The sequence below is a fragment of the Cyrtonyx montezumae genome, unplaced genomic scaffold (assembly GCF_038088225.1).
Source record: "Cyrtonyx montezumae isolate F1298 unplaced genomic scaffold, pur_monq_1.0 scaffold_30, whole genome shotgun sequence".
Taxonomy (NCBI): domain Eukaryota; kingdom Metazoa; phylum Chordata; class Aves; order Galliformes; family Odontophoridae; genus Cyrtonyx; species Cyrtonyx montezumae.
The window spans coordinates 1920861-1943837 of NW_027072035.1; the positions used below are offsets into that span (position 1 = coordinate 1920861).

Consider the following 22977-nt stretch of genomic DNA (forward strand, 5'->3'; position numbering starts at 1 on the left):
GAAGCCATACACAAAAAAACAAAACAGAGATTAAATAAAAATACAACAGCATATGATTATGAGACGTTACTGTTCAAGAGCGAGGTGCTAAATAGTTCAAAGAGTGAGAAGACTGAAGTTACAAAAAAATAACTTCAAATTTGCTAGCTTAGATGCTGGTAGGAATCTAAGTGAAGCAATACAGAAGGTAAAGTGAAATTTATCTTGTTCTTCTAGACTCCTTAAAATCCTGATTTCAAAGAATTCAAGGACAACATGCATTTTATAGAACATAAAATTTAACAAGCAAATCAAATTATTACAAGATAAACTACACAATGATTTACACTGTAAAGTAGATACATTTAAAGAAATTACCTGCTCTGCTAGTGTCTCACAGTTTTTAAGTTTTCCTCTTGAGCACTGAATTCCACCATTTCCAGTTATTACAATAGTTGCAAAACTTTCTTCTCCAGAAGGACCTCCACCAGGTTCTTTTACTTCAAAAACCTCTGAATAGAAGGCAGACTGAAGGGTTTCCAGATTTATGAGATACTTAAGTTTCAAGTTCCTGGCTGTAGCTTTGCACTGGCCGAACTGTTGTATAAATTTACGGAACCTGTACCTTATCCTCTTTCTGGTCAAAATGTGGTATTCCTGAATCTTTGCTCGCACACATTTAGGCAAAAACATTTTGTAGCTGTGAATAAATAACCAGCAAAAAAAATAAAAATAAAAATAAAAATAAAAACAAAAAACACAACTATTGATGATTTCACCTATTAAATCCAGCAAAGATATCTACTGTCATGCTTAACAAGACAACATGAAAATACTTTTTCCACTAAATGTAACCTTGTTTTCTAAACTCCAGGAAAACAAGGATTCTTTCTTCAGTCTGTAATATGTTCTTTCAAATACAGTCTCATCTCTTCCATTTTCCTTTTACATCCCTCTCAACTTCACCTGAATATATACTACATAATGCATTTTTCATAAATCTAGAAACCTGCTTAAGTCATCATTGAAGCCTGAAACAAGACAGTAAAAAAAAAAAAATTCAAATTACAGAGTTGCTTTGTTTAGTGTATGAAGTGGAAAGAAGATACTCAGCAAATAGAATTTAAAGTTCATAGCAGAAAATACAGGTCACAGAACACTAGTAACACTGTTGCTGATTCTCAGACTGGTATTTCACACTGGATCACAAGACAAAAAAAAGCGTTTTGACACCTCCAATCAGCTGGTCAATCTATTGTTTCATTCTATTTAACTCCTTCTGCTAGCCTTCATTAAGATACAAACATCAAGAATGAAGTTCCAAGCAGAGATACAAGTCATTTAGCTGAAGCAGAAATTGATTAGACTGACAAATGGGAGCGAACTGATGGAGCACACAATATGACTGAAAAGGTTTAAGGAAGTTTGGTCTGTACATTGTGAAAAAAGGCCTCAGCAAGTTGTTCTAGCCATTGTCTTCAACTAGATAGTTACGGAGAAGATTGATGTATAGGATCTTCACAGACATGCACAGTAGAAGAACAAGATGTATTGTACATGTGGTAGTACAGAGGAAAGGCTGATCAGATGAGAAAATCCTCCTCAGTGAGGTTGATCATACATATGTCAAAACTTCTCAAAGGTATGGTAGAATCTTCATTCCTGGACATTTTCAGAACTTTATTGTCCTACACCCTTTAAAACTTGATCTCAACTTTGAAACTGGCCCTGATATGAACTGGAAAAAATCCACGTACTGAAAAACATGAAGAATGGCTGTTGTGATACAAGCTTTGATACAAGCTTTCTATTGATTTCAAGCTTTCGCTCTATGTAAATTTATGGAACCAATATGTTAAGTAAAATCAATTCCTAACAGTTAAACACCTTCACCCAGATGTCTATGTCACAGTTTTTCATAGGTATTAGATACTATGACATCATGCAGTGAACTGCCAGAGTTGGGATAACTGCTGAGGAGCTGCACTTCCTGGTAACTACAGCTCACAGCAGCTCCAGTCATTCCCCTGCGGTTTCCAGGAGGGAAAGGAAGTGATGTAACCATGGCGATGCTTCTGGCCATACCATCACTCGCAGCACAGTCAGAAAGGCACCTCTCTCCCCCTTTTACTACCCTAGATTCCTTTCATTTTGTGTTGTGTTGTGAATGTCTTATCTCACATTCCTTTATCATTTCTAGTAAATGAGCTTCTCTCTAACTCACTCTCCATTTCACTTCTCTGCAGTCTTCTTGCATGGGAAGGGAGGGGTAGGGGGATGGGAATCAATCCCTGCCATGTGGCAAAAGATCTTCAACACAAGAGACAGGTTGGTGTGCAAAATTTATGTTTATAGATAACAGGTGTCACATAGTTATGAACTATGAAGTTACCTGACTGAATTGTAAACAGCCAGTGGGGTTTGGTCCTTTTCCTTGGCCACCCTCATCATATCCAAAACAGCCATTCCGAGGCATTCTTCCTGTGTTTCATGAGTAACAGGCATCTGTATCCATCCACCCAAAAAGTCATCTCGCCACTGAAGAAAAATGCAAGAAAGCAACTTAAAACTGTGTCATTGCTGATCATGAACAAAGATTTTACAGATTTATACTCTCTTAAGTAAAGCTTTTCATCCCCAGAGAATACTTACGCTCATACTAGATACCAGATACAATCTTGACTAAAAACTGTTCTCAAAATGTTCTTCATTAAAATTTTGTCATGGTTTTATGTTTTTTGGTATATGGTATTCCACATCGTAACATCATATAGTGCATTAAGAGTTAAAGAGTTAATGCTCCAGCTCCGTGGATCATCGATAGCTACGGATATGCCTGTCTCAGAAGAGAAGAAGAACGACATTCCCCAGAGGACTGCAATGCTTTGCATTTTTATGTGTTTACGCTCACAGGGAAAGATAAAAACTATCTGCGGTCACAGGACGCTCTCTTTCCTTTGGGATTGACTCAGCAGTGGGTGCTCGCTGCTGTCTCACCTTCAGCATTTAGCATAAGGCCTTCAGTTTACTCTCTGCTGCTCACTTTATTTGATTAATTATCTTCAATTCCAATTGTATTGTATCACACTGTGTTATTTTGCTTTCTGATATCTTATTTAATAAATAAGCTTTCCTCCTCAGATTGCTGCCGCTGTTTTGTTTCTAGGCCCATCTCCCTTTTCCCTTTCCCCCTTCCACTTTCCCAGGGTGTGGGTCTGTGGGTCCCCTGCACCAATTGTCATGGAACCGGGTCAAACCAGCCCATAAACAGTTGACAAATTTTGACTAGGTTCATATGTCACAAAACCACAGAATATCCAGAATCGGAAGGGACTTGGGAAGAGATCATCATGTCCAACTCCTGCTCCACACAGGACTACCCAAAATAAAATCATTCCTGAGAGCACTCAAATGCTGCTTGAACTCCAGCATGCTTGGTGCCATGACCACTGCTTTGGGGAGCCTGTTCAGAGACCAGCCATCCTTTGGTGGAGAACTTCTTTATAATCCCTAACCTGATCCTCTCCTGGTACAGCTCCAAACCATTCCCTCAGGTACTATCGCTGACAATAGAGAGTAAAGGTTGGTGCTGTCCCTCTGCTCCCCTCACAAGGAACTGTAGGCCACCCCTCAGCCTCCTCTTTTCTAGGCTAAGCAAATCAAGGGACTTCTGATGCTCCTCACAGACCTTCCCCTCTAGACCCTTTACCATCTTCACAGTCCTCCTTTGGACACTACTAAGTTTTATATCCTTATACTGTGTCACCCAAAACTGCACATAGTGCTCAAGGAGAGGCCACATCAGCACAGAGCAGGGTGGGACAATCCCTCCCTACGACAGGCTGGCAATGCTGTGCCTGATATGCTCCAGGACACAGTTCACCCTTTTGGGTGCATAGTGCTGTATCCCGTTCAACTTGCCATCAACAAGAACACTGAGATCCCTTTCTGTGGTGCTGCTCTCCAGACTCTTGTCCAAGCCTACCCATATAGCTAGGACTGGAGAATCTGGTACTTTCTCTTCTTAAACTTCATATGGTTGGTGACTGCCCAGCTCTCTCTCTCAAAATCTCTCAGCAAGGCCTTTCTACCCCTTTCAAGAGTCTATAGCTCCTCTTAATTTAGTGTTGTCTGCAAACTTACTTCATACACTTTCCAGCCTTTATCCAAGTAATTGATGAAAACATTAAGAACCACTAGCCAATCTCCTTCTTCAGCTTCCTGAAGTTTCCTCAGCCCACTCATCTCCTCCCAAAGCTCTGTCCTCAGGCTGAGCAGTGTTTCTATCTGAGTACACTTCCCACAGGTGTGCTCATTGCTGACACCAGAATGATGAAAAGCTTGGACACATCCTGCAACCTGAGACCTGGATGGCTCCATGTTCCTTCAGGAACTCTGTCTGTGTAGCTGCATTAATTTCTATGGCTTGAAAGGCCACAGGTGCCATAGAAGACATGACTTTCTGTTGAATGGATATTATAACCCAAACTGTTGGAAATGGAAGAACAGAACTTGTAATACAAACTGCAATGCTAACATATGTGGAAGATGCTGTTCCACACTGCAGACAAAAATGAAAGTCATAGTGAAAGATTCTCACATGGTGGCACTAGATGGGAACTGTACAATCTCCCTGCTCTCCCCACAACCACCATTTGAGTTTCACATCTGCAGAAATACAATTGTGATACAGACATTAATTTTTCTGTTTAAGAGCTTAAAGATGTCAAAAGAACTTTTATAACTACTTTAGAAGTGAAAGGGGGAAATATCAACAACCTTTACCATTCTGCATTTTAAAGAAATAATCAAGCAAATCATACCTGTGCAAATAAGTAAGACATGACAAGATCATCAAGAACAGGGCTTTCTGAACCCCGAATAATACCATAGCGATATGCTCTGCTTGTTCCATTGCAATACCAGTGAGGAAAATAAAACCTGTTAAAAAATATTTAAGTAAATGACAGCAACTTCTTGCCAACACCAGAAATTACATACACCTAAAGTGCTAGCTGTTTTGAAAAGCCAATATTAAACCCACCAAAGTTAACAGAAGGATTTGGATCTAGTTCTTAGTGTGTAGTACAACACTTGCAGTTCAAGAAGCTGCACTGCTAAAAACAAGCCCTACAAATCTACTCTCACTAATCAGAATATAGAGGATCTTGTGTTACTTTTCCAGTTTTCTCTAAGACAGTTCCAAAAGAAACAACCAGATTATTGGGTTATATTATGTAATATAAAGAAATAGCAATCTTTTCCCTAAGGAAAATGGTGACTGTAGATTTAGAAGTCCACATTTGAAAATCATGTTAGACAAAAATGGATCTACTGCAGACATCCTCCTAACTAAAATAATTACCTCTGCATTTCAGAACTCCTACTTACTCCAAACAGGCAAGTAAGAAGGAGATTAGATAATATTATGATTATTAAGAATTCTACATTTTAATTCCTGATATATTTGAATTGTTTCTTTCTCCAACTGAAACAGCATACATATAATATGTATACAACTAAGCCTAATTGACTTTTATTCTCTCAACTTTTATCCAGATCTCACCAACTTCTTAACAGAGAAATTAAAGTTCATCTAAATACCTTATTGACTGTATTTTCCTCACACAGTTCTGTACTACCATGAAAAGTGCATATTCGCTTTGAATTACCTTATCCGGTACAGTAGCATTAGTCTGGTTGCTTCATCTACATGGAAAATGTGATTAGGAGGATACCAAACTCTTTCTGTTTCACTCATGAGTGCAAACATATTATGATACATTGGCATGATTCCTAAATAAAGAACAGAGAAGCAAGTAATTATAAGAAATTATTTATGTTAAAAAAATCAATCTTACTATGAAAAATACCTTGTTAAAAGTAGTAGATAGGCACATGTTCTCCAACTATGTATTACACTGCTCTACCACTGTCAACAGCATTGCAGAAATTACCTTAAAACCTGCAGACTTTTTACTTGTTTATTTTCTCATTCTCTAACAAGATTGTACTCACCTGTTATCCTATACTTCATGTTTAAGTAATAAGATTATCTGAATAGCATTTAGCACAACATATTATTAGCCTCTTAGTTTAATTAAAAAGTAACAATCAACAATACATTACTGTTTTCCTTAACTTTTCCAAAACCAAATCAAGGTATTGACTTCAGTTATTCCAGGCTGACAAAAAATTAGAAGTCATCATCACTAGAACAACCTGCCATCTATACTTCAGTAACTCAGTTAAGAACAAAACCAAATATACATTAAAAATGGAATATTTTTCCTCAAAAAAAGTTTTAAAACCCTTTCAAATGAGAACTGATATCAATTCTACTCAATTGCAAACTATGTAAATCTGTGAAGCATCAAATCTTCAGAAGCACAAAATTATAATTAGCCTTCGAGGCTGCTAACTGCAGGGCACAGCCTAACTTGAAAGGCAGATGCCAAAATACTGTAATACGCCATTCTGCTCTGTGTCCAAGGGATGCCAGTGCTATGATTTGAAAAGCAGGTTAGATATCTGAGACTCTGCAGCATTAAAGAAAATCAACCACTGACAAATAGATTTTGAAGGCATAATGGGATACAGGTGTACAGGTAAGACAGTAGGATGATGGCTGTAGTGTGAAAGTCAAGGTAAGTCAGAAATGTCAAGTGCCAGGTCCTGCACTTTGGCCACAACAATCCTAGGCAATACTACAAGTCTGGGGCAGATCAACTAAAAGACTGTGGAGGAAATGGACTCAGGTGTTATCGGCAGTCTACTGAACATGACCCAGCAGTGTGCCCAGGTAAGCAAGAAGACCAATGGCACCCTTGCTTGCATAAGAAACAGTCAGCTGGACCAGGGAAGTGATTGTCTTCTTATATTCTGTTCTAAAGAGGTCGCACCTCAAGTACTGCAATCAGTTTTGGGACCCTCACTACAAGAAAGACATCAAGGCCCTGGAGCACGCCCAGAGAAGGTCTGGAGGGATCTGGAGCACAAATCTTATGAAGAGAGGCTGAAGGAAATGGGATTACTCAGCCTGGAGAAGAGGAGGCTTGGGGGAGATAATTATAATGTTCTATAGCTACCTGAAGGGAGGCAGTGGTAAAAGTGGGGGTCAGTGTCTTCTCTTATATAACTTGTGATATAACTGGAAGGAATGGTCTCAAGCTGCACCACAGGAGGTTCAGGTTGAATATTAGAAAAAACTTCTTCTCTGAAAGAGTGGTCAGGTGCTGGAATTCACTGCTCAGGGTGTTCAGGAAAGTGTTTGAGTCACTGTCCCTGGAAGTATTCAGAAACCATTTCAATGTGGTACTAACGGACATGGTTTAGTGGGAAAATATTGGTGGTATGTGGACAGTTGGACTAGATGGTCACGGAGGTCTTTTCCAACCTTAATGATTCTACTACTCTATTCTCTGAAATAAAGACATATATTTTAAATACCTAACAGATAGTGAGAACAAAGACAATTGCAAATAATGTTAAGAGACAAGAATTCCAGGAAAAGACAAAGCACTAAAAACCAACTCCACCCTGAAGACTTAGAAGGAAATTACAGAAATTCACACAAAAAACAGGAGGGAAAAAAAGTTATTTATATATTTTACAGAATCACAAAACAGCTTGGGTTCAGAGGGACTCCAAGAACCATAAAGCCCCAACATTCCCACCATAGGCAGGTTTACCAACTGCTAGGCAAAGTACTACATCAGATTGCCCAGGGCCCCATCCAATCTGGCCTTAAAGACCTCGGGAACAGGGTATCCACAACCTCTCTGGGCAACCTATTTCAGCATCTCTCCACTCTCTCAGCAAAAACTTCCCCTTGACATCTAGTCTAAATCTCCCCTCCACTAGTTTAAAACCATCCCCCCTTCTGCTATCACTACCTGCCCATGTAAAAAGTTGATTGCCCTCATACTTATAAACTCCATTTAAATATTGGAAGGCCACAATACCTTGTCTTTCTCAGTTTGAACAAGCCCAGTTCTTCATCCTGTCTTCACAACATAGGTGCTCCAACCCTTGGATCTTTCTCATGGCCCTCCTCTGAACCCTCTCCAAAAGCTCCAGATCTTTCCTGTCTTGGAAGGACTAGACTTGGACTCAGTGTTCCAGCTGGGGTCTCACGAGAGCAGAGTAGAAGGGGACAATCATTTACTTCCCTCACCCTGCTGGCTACCCCTCTTCTGATGGAATGCAGGATATCATTGCCCTTCGGGGCTACAAGTGTGCACACCTGGTTCATGGTAAGTTTTTCACTAACCAGGACCTGTAAAGTCCTTCTCAGCAATGCTAATCTCAAGGAGTTCTTCTCCCAGTTTGTATACATATCCAGAATAACCTAAGATAACCTTGCACTTTGCTTTGCTGAACCTCATTAGGTTCACCAGGGCCCACCTTTCAAGTTTATCAAGGTCCGTCTGGACAGCATTCCTTCCTTCTGCTGTATCAGTCATACCACTCAGCTTGGTGTCACCAACAAACTTGCTGAGGGTGAACTCATTCCCACCATCTATGTAACTGGTCCCAGGATGGGATGTCTGGTGGAGACCGTTTCAGGTGACACTGCTAATTACCAGCCCCCACTTGGGCACAGAGCCATTGACCACAACTCCCTGTATGCAACCTTCCAACCAATTCCTTCTGCACTGAGAAGTCCACCCTTCAAATCTGTATCTTTCCAATTTAGAGATAAGGATGTGGTAGAGACCATATCTAAGGCCTTGTACAAGTCCAGAGGGATGACATCAATTGTCCTCTCTTTTTCCACCGATGCTGTCATTCCATCACAGATGGCCACAAGACTGGTCTGGCACATCCTTCCCAAGGTGAAGCCATGCTGTCTGTCCCAGATCATCCACTCATCCTTCATACATCTTAGCATGTTTTCCAGGAGGATCTGTTCTATTATCTTCTCAGTCAGAGGTGAGGCCTACCAGCTTGTAGTTTCCTGAGTCCTCCTTCCTCCCTCTCTTGAAAATGGGAGTGCCATTTCTCTTTTTCCAGTCCCCAGGGATTTCACCAGACAGTCATGACTTCTCAAATATGATGGAGAGCACCTCAGCAACAACATCAGCCAGCTCCCTCAAGACACTGAGATGCATGTTGTCCATCCCCATGGAATTGTACAAATTCAGTCTCATGGGCTGACCTCAGACTTGCTCTGCCCTTGCAGCAGGGGAGAGTTTGCTCCCCTGTTCCCACCTACAGGTTCGTAACAATGTCTAGGTGTAGGTAATTACTGAAGGAGGTAAGCCCTGTATTTTGCTCATCAAATCTAAAGCATATTTCATCAGTTAGAAAGAAACTAATCAACTCTTAGGTACAAAATTTCATAAGCACATAGAACAAAAAGTAATTCACTCCTAAAGAACAAACTTAAACTTCTTACAAATTAAGAATGTTGCTGCAGGGAGCCAACAACAGGACTAAGAACAAGAGCTCTCTTGTGCAATTGTCAGATTAAGCTGTTGAAATCCACAGGCTAATCATCTAACATAGCTCACCAAACCATGCCAGACCTACAGATACTAATAATTTTCAATGAAAGGTAATGGAAGGAACTATTTGAAGTATCTGAAGAGAATTGAAAGAAAAAAAAAAACTTTGAACTGATTAATAAATGAAAGACTGTGTGTAAATCAGGATGTTGTAAATTCATGGAGCAGTAAGAAATATTTGATCTGAGATTTAAAGAATACCAAGCTAACTATTTTCTGGAGTTAAAAATAATCCTCCTGTGTAACTGAATATGGTTGTGAAATTGGATCAACTCATATTGCAGACTAGCAATCTTCAAAGCAACAATAACTGACATTAGTTCTGAGTCTGTGTGGAGTCTCTATACCAAATAATCACAGAATATTTACAATATAATGCATGTAAATTACCAACCTATTTGAGATTCTAGCCAGATGCTAGGCACCACTCAAGGCAGTGTTTAATATTTATGTAGTCTCACTAATATATTATCCCACTAAAATCCGAAATAAGCTCACTGAAAAAAAAAAATTGCAGGTAATTTTTAAATTCAAATGCTAAGATACTGTATTTCACCAAGCACATTACAAAAACAAACAAAAAAAAAAAAAACAAGAGCAAAACTGCTAAGGGATTTGATTTAGTAGTTTAGTGGGTAGGGATGGTGATAAGAGGATGGTTGGACTAGATGATCTTGTAGGTCCTTTCCAACCTAATGTATCTATGAATCTATGAAAACATACACATTCACACACAACACTTCAGTGCTTCAACCCAGATCATATCATTGCCATTCTCAAGAGAAATTGATTTCTTAAGCTACGAAGAAGACCTTGAAATTTTCTTTACAAAGAGAAATGTTGTCATTAATAAAACAGACAGAAATCCATCTTTACTTCCCTCCTATGTTTGAGTAGAAATGTATGCATTCGTCCATCCTTCATACTTCATTTGTAATTCCATATGGTGTCTTTCACTGCCAGTGACCACAGACATACAAATCATGTGCCTAATCAAGAAAGGGTGTTAAACCTCTTAATTCCCAAGAAGGAAAGAAAACATGGGTGGGGCCATGGGGGAGAAATTATGTATCTATGCACCAGCACTAGAACACTGGCATACGTGAAAAAATCCAACCATTATACATTTAGAGAGAGCCCATTTATTAGGGTTATGAAAACTGTCCATAAAGGTCTCAACAAAAGCAGAGTTCAGTTTCCTCTTCTTTTAAATTGTGGCAGCACTAATTGCAGGAATTTTTCAAACTAACAATATCAAAATTTAGGTATTTTCGACAGAAATGATGAAAAACAAATAGGAGCGGTGAGAGTGGGAGGGGGGAAAGGGTATCTGTGTGTCTAAGTCTTCTGATGAAACCTAGACAAAGTAACCAATAGTGAAAATTTCTGAGAAATATTTTCAATACAAGTAAAATCAGAAAAGGTGTTCCAAGAGGTATTTAAAAAACCTCCCCTGGTTTATTAAATGTTATCAAATAAAACAATGAATAGTTAGAAGAGGCAACAGTGACTCAGACATATTAAAGCAGAATTGTTCTCTTTTCATTCCTAGCAAGGGCTATTAAACAAATTGTTTGGACTATAGCAAACAAAACCAGAGCCGTCTCTTGTCAAGAATTTTGTTTAGTTGACAAGGCTAAATAAAAAAAGCCTTATCACTCTACACCAGTTGTCAATCAACGTCATCAAAGTCTTTAACACAGCAAACTTCAGGAATTAAAACTTCTACATCAAGCCTAAAAAAAAAAAAGAAAAGATTTGCATAGAGCTCCTTCCTTCCCTCACTGTGCTTTTAGAGCTCCACTTTCATACTGGTCATGCTACTTTTTGTAAAATAAGCAAACTAAAAACTATTTAAAAGAGTAATTGCATTTTAGATTACTGTGAAGGAGAAGAAAAAGGGAACAGATTTAAGATGATGACATCAGATACTGAATTTAGAAAATGAATCTAACACAGTAACACTACAACTTCTAGAAAATTTTTCATTTCTTATTTTGGTAGTCAGTTACTTGGTCTAATATCATTTCCTCTAAGATCTAGGGCTTCCCTTGGTTTTGGAGTGACTATTTCAGAGTTCTCTTACAAGGCACTATAACACTGATAACACTGACAAAGCTGATTGCTGAAAATGACTCATCAATACAAACTTAAAATGAACATTATTGGTTAGAAAATTTGATTCCCAGTTTTATGTTCTGGCAGTTTTTATATAAAAATTTGAACAACCTACAAAAAGGTTTGTATTCATCATATTTTCCCCCAAATTTAATGTTTGGTTTTTTTTTTTAATAAAAAGAAGAAAAACCTAACTAATGCATTAATGTCTCAAACTGACATTCAACTACAAAATATTTATGCAGACAAAAATGCATATGGCATATAAAAATTTACATGCCATATACAACAGATTTGAAGCCACACCAGCATAGATTGGAAAGACTTTGATTGTTTGACCTGTATAAAAGGTACACAAGATTACTTCCCACAAACAGCAGTCATACTTTGATGTAACCAGCTCTGCTATCAAGGGATCGAGCAACTGCTCAAGTCATGAAGAAAGTACATCAGGATTGACAAAGTTTATTGCATCTCAGGCATTCCTACTACCTAAACCACTTTCTTCTTTATGGAGTATACTGATTCATAGAAAATTCCTCAAAACTCTTGCCAGCTTAAACACTTTTGGTGTATGCATGCTTTTCAGACCTACATATTCTACCTTACAAGAATAAAATCTCATTGAGAATAATAAAAATGATTAGAAGTGATAGTTTGTGATTTAAGCATTGATGAAAAAGAACAAAAAGCCCCACATACAAAAAACATTCAGTCTTTTCCACCAATTCAGAAGGTAATGAAGTTATAAATTCCTCTGATAATGTGGCTGCAAATACAGCTATGGTAGCTGTCAGACAGAAACCATTCTTCAGAAGACTTCTCTACTTTGCCTCTACAAAGAGTATGCCTCAACCTAACAACATATTTTCATTTACAGTGGGAGCAAGTACAACACCATTGCCAATATGAATTACAAACTCTGACACTGAATGATGTAACAATAGCTAAAAAAGATGAAATCCACTCAGAAAGGAACATTGCTCATACAAAATTATTTCTTAAAATAGTCAACTGTAGAACGATGCATCTAGGAGCTAGAAACTAGTCATACCCACAAAACAGGAGTTAGTACATCCTAGAAGCCTTGAGAAAGATTGGTGGGGTCTGAGAAAACAAGAAACAGTATGAAGTCTTTAGATGATGTCATGGGAAATAAGACTAATTGGATTCCTGGGTTAGTAGAAATTAAATCACCCATGTTTGCAACGTGGATGAGAAGAATACTGTACATAGTCTGGTATGTACATATTCTCAGGAAATTGGAGATCGTGCAGAAGACAGCCAAAAATGGAAATAGTTAAGACATTCAAACTACTGAAATCTGTCAAAAAGATGACCTAAAGGTAATTTAATGATGGTAGTCTAAGTAGCTCTCTAGCAGTGGTGATGTGGAAAGGATGAGAAAAACAGGACTTCAAACAAACACCTGAAAACTGAAGCAACATGAATTCAAATCAGAGAAAAAGGAATGAAAAAAAGTAGACAAGAAATAACATTAGAAACAGCTAATCAAACTATCAACATAATTACTATTCCAGTAAATTCGGACTAGGCTTCCCGCTTTTCTGGAAGCTGAGTTTTAATTAACTGATTTGTTAGAAGATTTAGAAGAATTTATGACTTTCTGTTATCTCCCTATGACAAAAATAACCTAGTCAAATAGTAAGAAAGAAGCAAGTAACATGGCTGACGACACAATATATTCCTTCAAAGACTATGCTATTCTAACAGACACATACATCAAACAATATAATGACAAGACCTCATTACTTCAATATTCTGGCAAGTTGTTACACATGAAGATAAAAACTGAACGAAGTAACATTTTATTCCACCACTTCCTAGTGAAATTATTCTCTACTTCACTCCCTCTGTTCTGTACTTCACTACAGTAGTATTTAAATATTTAATGGAAATAAATGTTGTATTGAAATATTGTAAGAAATTAATCACCATTTCAGCATTAAAAAGTGAAGAATCACAGAATTTTATGGGTTGGAAGGGACCTCTAAAGATCACCTATTCCAACTCCCCTGCCAAAGCAGGCTATGTAGCCCAGGTTGTAAAAGTGGGCGTCCAGGCATCCAGAAAAGGAAACTCCACCACCTCTCTGGGCAGCCTGTTCCAGGACTCAGTCACCCTCATTGTGAGAAAGGTCCTATGCACATTTGTGTGGAACTTTGTATACTTCAGTTTGTATCGTCCCTTTGCCTCCTGTTCCTTAAACATTTATAGACATGGATCAGATCCCCAGAGTCTTCATTTTTCAAGGCTGAACAGACCCAGGTCTCTCAGCCTTTCCTCATAAGGGAGGTGTTCCATGTCCTGTATCACCTTTGTAGCCCTCTGCTGAACTCCTCCAAGGAGATCCCTGTCTTTTTTGTACTGAGGAGCCCAGAACTGGACATGATACTCCAGGTGAGGCCTCACCAGGGCAGAGTGGAGGAGGAGGATCACCTCCCTTGACCACGGTTGGCCATGTTCTTTTTACTACACTCCAGGATCCCACTGGCCTTCTTTGCCACTACAGCACACTGCTGGCTCATGGCCGACCTGTCATTCACCAGCACACCCAGGTCTCTCTCCTCAGAGCTCCTCTCTAGCAGGTTATCCTCCAACCTGTATGTGTGCAAGTGGTTATTCCTCCCTAGGTGCAGGACTCTACGCTTGCTCTTGTTAAACCTCATTTGGTTCCTCTCTGCCCAACTCTCCAGGTCTTGCTAAATGGCAGCACAGCCTTCTGGGAGAAATGGCATCATCAGCCATTTCTCCCAGCTTTGTATCATCAGCAAATTTACTGAGAGTGGACTCTATCCTCTCATCAAGGTCACTGATGAAGACGTTGAACAGGACCAGACTTAGCACCGACCTTGAGGAACACCACCAAGTACAGGCCTCCAAATGGACTCCATGTTAGTGATCACAACCCTCTGAGCTCTGACGGTCAGACAGTTCTCAACCCACCTCACCATCCACTCATCTGTTCAACTCATCCTTAGCTTTATTACAAGGATGCTGTAGGAGACAAAAGAGGTAGTCAAACTCAGGTGCCTAGAGGAATCTCCATCCTCACAAATACACAGAACTTGACAGGATAAAGCCTGATTACATGGATTTAAGTTGGCACTGCTTTGAGTGGGAGAAGATGTCTTGTCCAACATAAATTATTCTAACCCTGTTAAACCTCATCAAACTCACTGAATGTGCATTTTACTATTACTTTGTGTTATTTACATCCATACTACAGTTAAACGGTATCTTTTAATTTATGATCATGTCATGAATAGCAGACAGAAGAATTTCTGGATTTCCCAGATTAATTGGTGATAGAGGTGGAACACACATACTTGTTTGTCTCCAGTTAGTTCCTCATCACTTGGAAGAACTGTACTCCCACGTCAATACAAATATCATTGTCTTTAATCCCACTCATCCTTGCTGGTTTGGGAAGGTGTGTTATGATGACTGCATGGCTCACAATTATGGTCGCATTCAGATCATGAAATCAGACCATCCTACTACCTGGTGCAGAGCAATCAATCTCAAAGAAATCACTGATACCTCTTTTTTATATACATACATTTTCTCCTCAATTAACATTCTGTATGTAGCCATATCACATAAAGCTATTCTGAGACTTCCTGAGCTTTTACCAGAGAAATTCCAACTCATAACCCTCTGACCTCTGTCAGTCAGTTCCCAACCCACATCAACATTTCATGCTTCCTCATCTTTGCTATAAGGATACTGTGGAGACAATATCAACTTGCTGAAATCAAGGTAGACTACATCCACTGCTTTCACCCCATCCATCCACCCAGTGTTGACATCACAGAAGGCTACAGTGTTGGCTGAGCACAAACTCCTTTTGTGAACCAATGCTGACTACTCCTGATAAACTTCTTATCTTCCAAATGCCTGGAGACAGCATCCAGAAGAAACTGTTCCATCACCTTTCCAAGGACAGAGGTGAGGCTGACTGGTCTACAGTGCCCCAAATCCTCCTTCTTGCCTTTTTTGAAGACTGGAGTGACACTGGCTATCTTCCGGTCTTCAGGCACCTCTCCCTTTCTTCAAGACCTCTTGAAGATGATAGAGAGCAGTTCAACAATCACCTCTACCAACTCCCTCACCACACGTAGATGCATTCCATCAGGGCCTGTGGATTTATGTACATTGATGTTGCCTAGATGCTTTCAGACAATCTCCTCCCTCACCAAAGGGGAGCCTTCCATTCCCCACCTTCTCACTTATCCCCATGGTCCAGGAGTCCCAAGGGGGAATTCCCATAGTGAAGACAAGAGCAAAGAAGGTGTTCAGTACCTCTGCCTTCTCTGCATCCCTTGTTACCATGACACCCCCCTCATTTAGTAGGGGACCCTCTACCCCTATGCCAAATAGCCTTACATACTTATAAACACTGTACCTGAGAGTCTTACAGACAAGTAAAACTGTAGTCCACAAAACAAGCAAGAAAAAAAAACCCACTGGCAAAAATGCTAAGCACTGTACCCTTACTAATTCACAACTGTGGAGAACTTACTAAGGAAATGTTTTCCAAAGTGGGGAGGCAATATATTTTTTCTTCAAGTGAAAAAAGAGATTACAGTAGCTTGGGGTCATGGTGGAAAACATCTGAGAGATTTTGATTTGAGATACTACCAAAAAGATTCTTCAACTTCCAGAACTCACAGGTCTACCTTGGAAACTCAGACCTACCGCAGCAGAATCTCTCACAGCTAAAACTCCACAAGCCTCTAAATACTCTACTTCCTTGTTGTATCCCTGCAATGAATCCCAGCAGTGCTGTACTCATTAAAACATGAGTATCTGCCCCAAGTTCTCAGGCAATTAAAGAAATTATGAGACGAACTCTACAAACTCAGATCTTTGACTCTGCTACACCTTAAGAATGCCAAGGAACAGTGGGGCTTATACCATGAAGAAGCTTTGTGAAACTACCACACACAAACAAAATACCAACTCACAGGACACATCTCAGGCAGTACAGTACATTCAAGAGCACAGGAAAAACTGATGGACCCCAACTAAAAGTAAAGTCATTAAAAATATGCTTAAATACAGTACAGAAATCGAAAGACAAAAAGCAAAGAAATGCAAGATGGTTAGAGACATTAAAAAGTAGAGTTAATATATCTGTGACTCACTGGAAAAAAAACGTTCAAAAATATGATCCCTTCTTTTCAAGTCATTTGCACCTGAATGTGGCATGAGGAAAACTAAAAGATAAAGCCTTGTCCCCAAAAAAGATTGATACTGTGTACACGTGGATGACAAACTCCCTTTATTATCTGGAATTTGAGATTAATTTTTTTTTCTTCCCAAATTTCCCTAATTCAGAGATTCAAGCTGTTACTGCAACAGAAAGAAAAATCCTTGTACAAAATGCATGTTTTAACTATTTTACTATAGCTCTCAGCATCTGTCCATGGATAATTCTGGGTGAACATAAGAACTCAAAGGCATTATTAACTAGACATAGGATTATTTATTTGTTTTAAAGTTCACTACTTATCCGCTGACTTTACTTTGCAAATGATTCAGAAAGGAAAAAGACCCAGACATAGTGGTCATATTATACTTAATATAACAGTTTCCATCTAAAAAGTGATTCAAGCTTTTATAGTAAATAAATAATATAAATTACATATAATACATTATATAGTATACAGTATATGTTATATATTTATATTTTCATAAATATATATTATAAATATATGTATTATAAATAGAAATGAATATAGTAGACAGTCAACTAATTATAATCTCAGCTTCACAACCCTTCTGATAGCAACAGAAGCCTTGTGCTAATCATTACTACTGATAACGATTACTTGAAAAACATCAAAGAGATTATCATTTCAGTTAAAACACCAGCATTTTGATGAGCTCTGGATTAAAAGCTCTCTTGTATCAAGTGGAATTACACACTGTCAAGAAAAACACTGCATGTATACTTACCACATGTTTTACAGGCAACAGTACATATATCTTCTGCAACATATTCTCCAGCTGGAAATTGAAGATAATCTCCTCCTGTCTTCCCAGGTGAATAATAAAGGTACACTTGAAGCAATGGCTCTGTCTGCTTGGGTGCACTAGTATTCCCAAGGATGTCACCATTCTGGTGGACAGTGGCAGCTGCTGTGCCTTCTATATTTGCCATTGTAAGACAGGCCATTGTTCTTGTTTTGGCTCTGTTCAGAACATTTGCCTAAAAGAAACAAAAAGTACCCTTTGAATAACTTCATACAGACTTGCTTGTAATACTCTTATTTAATGATAGCTCCCTTCTGACAAAGGGAACATTAACATTAATAAGAGAACAGCTTAGAAGATTTACTAGAAGTTGAGTTTCACTTTGATTTTGTAGAATCACAGAATGGTTTGGTTGGAAAGGTCCTCAAAGATCATCCAACTCCAGCCCCTTTCCATAAGCAGGGCTGCCAACCACTTGATCAGACTGTCCAGGAAACCCATCAAGCCCAGTTCTGAATGCCCTCAGGAATGGGGCATCCACACTTTCCCAGGGCAACTTGTTCCAGTGCCTCACCACCCTTTAAGTAAAAAAAAATTACTTCCTAGCATCTAACTTAAACCTGCCCTCTCCCAGTTAAAATTGGTTCCCCATGTCCTTATAAGCTCCCTTCAAGTACTGGAAGATTGCAATGAGGTCTCCTGGGAGTCTACTTCTCTCCAAGAGAAACAATTTTAACTCCTTCTACTTCTCTTCATAGGCGTGCTTCAGTCCTCTGACTATTTTTGTGGGCCTTCCCTGGACCCAGATGTTTCTCCATATCGTTCTTGTCCAGGACTGGGGACACGAGTACACAGTACTCCAGATAGGGCTTCACCTGTAGAGAGAAGAGAGGAATAATCACCTCCCTCTCTCTGCTGCCCCATTCCCTCTTTTGACGCAGACCAGGATATCACTGGCCTTCCAGGCTACAAGAACACACTGCTGGATCCTGTCCAGCTTTTTATCCATCAAGACCCCTAGTCCTTCTCCAGAGGACTGCTCTGAATGAGTCCTTCTGCCAGTCTGCACTTGTGTCTAGGACTACCCCAGTCCAAGTGTAACACCTTGCCCTTGGCCTTATTAAATCTCATTATGCTCTCAAGGGCTCACTTTTCAAGCCTGTCCAGGTGTCTCTGGATGGTATCTTCCCTTCTATTGTACTGACTGAACCACTCAGTGTTATCAGCAAACTTGCTGAGAATACACTCAATCCCACAGTCTAAAGTGTTGGTAAAGATGTTGAAGAGCACTGGTCCCAAGATCCACTGGTGTGGATCTTATCCATCCCTGGGTGGATGCTTATGACTGTTCTCCACCTGGATGTAGTGCCATTGCATCTCACAGAACTCTCTGGCTACGACTACCCAGCCAAATCTTTATCCACTGAAGAGTCCAACCTTCAAATCCATATATTGCTGAGTCAGAGATAAGGATATGGTGTAGAACCACATCAAAGGCCTTGGATTACTACCCAGCCCTAATTCTGGAAAATAAAACGTCATAAGAGGAAAACCAAAAGGTATAAACTCGGAGTCCAACTACAGGATTTATCATTGCTCACTACATTTTATAGCATGTGCTTACCTGTCCAACTGAAACATGCTACTTAAATTTTAGGGTCAAAATGATGCTTTTAATGACACCTATGAAACTTATGATAATCCCAGTTTCAACAAAAGATTGTGCTGAATATTTACAAAACAACTAGCCAGGTCAAAAATTGGCACAGAGGAAGAGTAGGAGTAATAATTTTCAGCTGAATTTTACTATGACACTTAAAACAAAACACATCTCAGTTGAGGTGAGACTTGATGAGTAAGCTGCCACCATGTGTAGATATAAAATAAGGTCTCCTTTCAGACTTATCAGGTAACTCTATTCCTTTGGAACTCAAGAGGGAAATCCTCAGTGACATAAATGGAAGACAGACAAACAAGCACAGAAATATTCAAAAACGAAAAAAAAAAAAAAAAAACCAAAAAGGTAAAAAAGTGAGACTGACAGTATTCTAAATGACAGTTATAAAATAGTTTTGTTCTGTTGACTTCATTTGTAATCAGTAAAAGCCATGCTTACAAGAAAAGCTCTGGTCACAGTCTATAAAGCTTGCTCTTATAGAACCTACAAGGGCTGCTCTGGAAGTAACGCCTCTCATTACCTTATGTCAGCCCATGACATCAGAGGCAGATATTGGCAGTACAGCATTTGAACCTTCCCACCACAGTTCTCTCAATTTTGCTGTCGTGTTACAGATGGCAGCAGAGGGGCAGTCTGACAAACTAGCACTCGACGTGGACAGATGTATGAAGCAAAAGTGTGTCATTGAATTCCTCCATGTAGAAAAAACTGCTTCCATTGACATTTTAAGCTTGCTGAATGTTTGTAGAGACCAAACAGTGGATACAAAGACAGTAAGGCAGTGGAGTGGTGTGTTACAATCATGGCAAAAGAGATATTAAAGACATGTTCCAATCTGCCATGCAGATCTTTACAAGCTTGGAACTCAGGCTCTTGTTCATGGCTGACAAAAATGCATAGCTCATGGTGGTAATGATCTTAAAAAAATAGTGTTTCGTAGCTGAGAATTAGCTCTGACAAACAGCATTATTGTACTCTTGGTATTTGTTGTCGTTTCCATGGAAATAAATATGAGGCATTACTTTTGGAGAAACTTACATATACTGTTTTATCATAAAATACCTGTTTAGAGAATACTTTTTAATTTTTCCCCCCTCTCAAAACTACAGTTACTAAGGAAGAAATGACTTGTGGGTTTAAATTTATGTGGGTTAAAGATGATTTGTTCTACTAAAAAAATCATAATAGCTAAGCCAGCAGGAAAAAGACTTAACACCTCAAAGGAAGAAAGTATTCACTTCATGATCTATGTAACAGGAAAAATACTCAATTATATATAAATGTATATATACGTGAAGATAAAACTATGCTAACCTGGTGGTAATTTCAATAAAGGCCAACAACTGTCAAACTGCCTGAGGGTAGGGAGGCCCTTCAGAGGGATTTGGATAGGCTGAATAGCTGGGCTGAGCTCAATGGGATGAGGTTCAATAAGACCAAGTGCCGGGTCCTGCACTTTGGCCACAATAACCCCATGCAATGCTATAGGCTTGGGGCAGAATGGCTTGAAGAATGTAGAGAGGAAAAGGACTTGGGGGTGCTGGTTGATGCTCGGCTTAACATGAGCCAGCAGTGTGCCCAGGTGGCCAAGAAGGCCAACGGCATCCTGGCCTGTATTAGAAATAATGTAGCCAGCAGGAGCAGGGAGGTGATCATCCCCCTGTACTCAGCTCTGGTGCGGCTGCACCTCGAGTACTGTGTTCAGTTTTGGGCCCCTCACTACAAGAAGGACATTGAGGCCCTGGAGCGTGTTCAGAGAAGGGCGACAAAACTGGTGAGGGGTCTGGATCACAAGTCTTCTGAGGAGCGGCTGAGGGAGCTGGGATTGTTTAGTCTGGAGAAGAGGAGGCTCAGAGGAGACCTTATTGCACTCTACCACTTCCTGAAGGGGGGTTGTGGTGAGGAGGGGGTAGGGCTCTTCTCCCTGATAAATAATGACAGGACGAGAGGGAATGGCCAGAAGTTGCGTCGGGGAAGATTTAGATTAGACCTGAGGAAACATTTTTTTTCTGTAAGAGTGGTCAGGCACTGGAATGGCCTGCCTAGGGAGGTGGTTGAGGCACCATCCCTAGCGCTGTTCAAGAAGCGTTTAGATGAGGTGCTAAGGGATTTGATTTAGTAGTTGGGTAGGGATAGTGATAGGAGGATGGTTGGACTAGATGATCTTGTAGGTCCTTTCCAACCTTACGAACCTATGAACAACACAAAGCAAAAACTAAAATACCCAACAATAACATCATATCACCAACAGAAAAATATATTTTAATCTCTAAACTGAAGCAACACAGCTAGTACATCACAGAATCATAAATCTACATTTCTAAGTGTAAGTGCATTTGGGCCTTAGGCTCCCGTGCCTCAGTCACATACTGCCACCTTAAAATGAAGGTCTTTCCACTGTGAATACCAGAAACAGGCAACCAGTGCTCAACAACAGGAAAAAAATATACATTTCTATTACACCATCTAGAATCTCACGTTGTTGAAAAAGATAACTGTCACATCAAAGAATTAATATATTCAGAATTGGATACTTGTAGGTAAGTCACTCTCAGTATCCACAGAGCTATTTGCTGCCCAAACAGATAAAACGTACAAGGCTCATATATACCAGAAAACTGATTTCCAACAGATAGGCAAACAGAACACAGGGAAAGTCAAAAATAACCAGTCCATTTACAAACATTTTTGCCATTTGTATAAGTAACAAGATGGATACATCTTGATCTGGTGATCAAAGCAGCTATCTGTAAAAGACCTGATTCCCCAACTAAGGAACAATGAATTTGATCCAATAGGGTTCTTTTTGCATTTCCAATCTTGACCACATTTCAAGACTGGAAATTTGAAAGGATTAATTATTATTATCTAACAACAACTGGCATTTACAATGCAACATGTTCATATGGACTTTTCTGTTCATGTCTGCAACTACAATTCACCTGAGGATTGATTTTACCTACCATGCTGGTCTGCACTAATTTAAAATAATCATACAACTTCAACCAGGTAGAGATTAATTAACCAGACTGAAAAACATCACAACAAAGGAAAACTCATTAAAATGCAGAGGGCATAAAAAGCCCTCATGAGTTAATAGTATTCAGCATTCACAATCCAATTTGTGATTAAATTGTTTTTCTTCTTACAGACTATTTCAGTTACAGGCTGCAACAGCCTTTCTAAGTCTAAACTCATCTTGAAAACATTCACTCTCCCCCTTTCAGTATGACTTTTTATTTTTTGGAGGAAGGGTATTCTCCCACTACAGATAAATCTGCTGTTACCTATCTTTTATCCCTTGAGAAAGCTCTGTATAAAACACAAAAATGATGAAACCTCTTAAATGAGCACATCACAAGACACCCACTTGCTGTTGGTATCCACAGGAGGTCAGACAAAGCAGGCACGCAGGCAACGGTAGAACATAATTTATCTGCAATAGAAACATACTTAACATTAAAAAAAAGTTAATGACTCTAAGCAAGCTTATCATTACTTAAGAAATCAGGTGTTGAGTTTCAGATAGCGTGATTCATTCCTCTTTCACCTGCCTACTGTCAACTTTTTCAATTCCTACTGTCTTCTTCACAAATCACTTTTCAAAAACAGATTTTTGCTTCTGTTAGACCTTGATCCTCTGTCCTAACAAGAAGCTGGTACACAAAAATGAAGATTTGTTTCCTTGTT

At 39.3% G+C, this 22977-nt stretch overlaps 1 protein-coding gene across 3 annotated transcripts in view; it reads right to left on the minus strand.

Annotated features, from left to right (window-relative positions):
* JAK2 (Janus kinase 2) overlaps positions 1–22977 on the minus strand; it is a 96333-nt gene that overhangs the window by 35637 nt on the left and 37719 nt on the right. For 2 of the 3 annotated variants that reach the window (XM_065744166.1, XM_065744167.1), the window contains exons 1-5: positions 17592–17844; positions 5652–5775; positions 4803–4920; positions 2372–2517; positions 358–679 (exon numbers count right to left, since the gene is read on the minus strand). In XM_065744166.1, the coding sequence (XP_065600238.1) occupies positions 358–679; positions 2372–2517; positions 4803–4920; positions 5652–5775; positions 17592–17811 (930 nt within the window). In that variant the 5' untranslated portion in view covers positions 17812–17844. Of the gene's footprint in view, positions 1–357; positions 680–2371; positions 2518–4802; positions 4921–5651; positions 5776–17591; positions 17845–22626; positions 22724–22977 lie in introns of those variants that run through there. The other variant, XM_065744165.1, reaches the window with a different exon arrangement.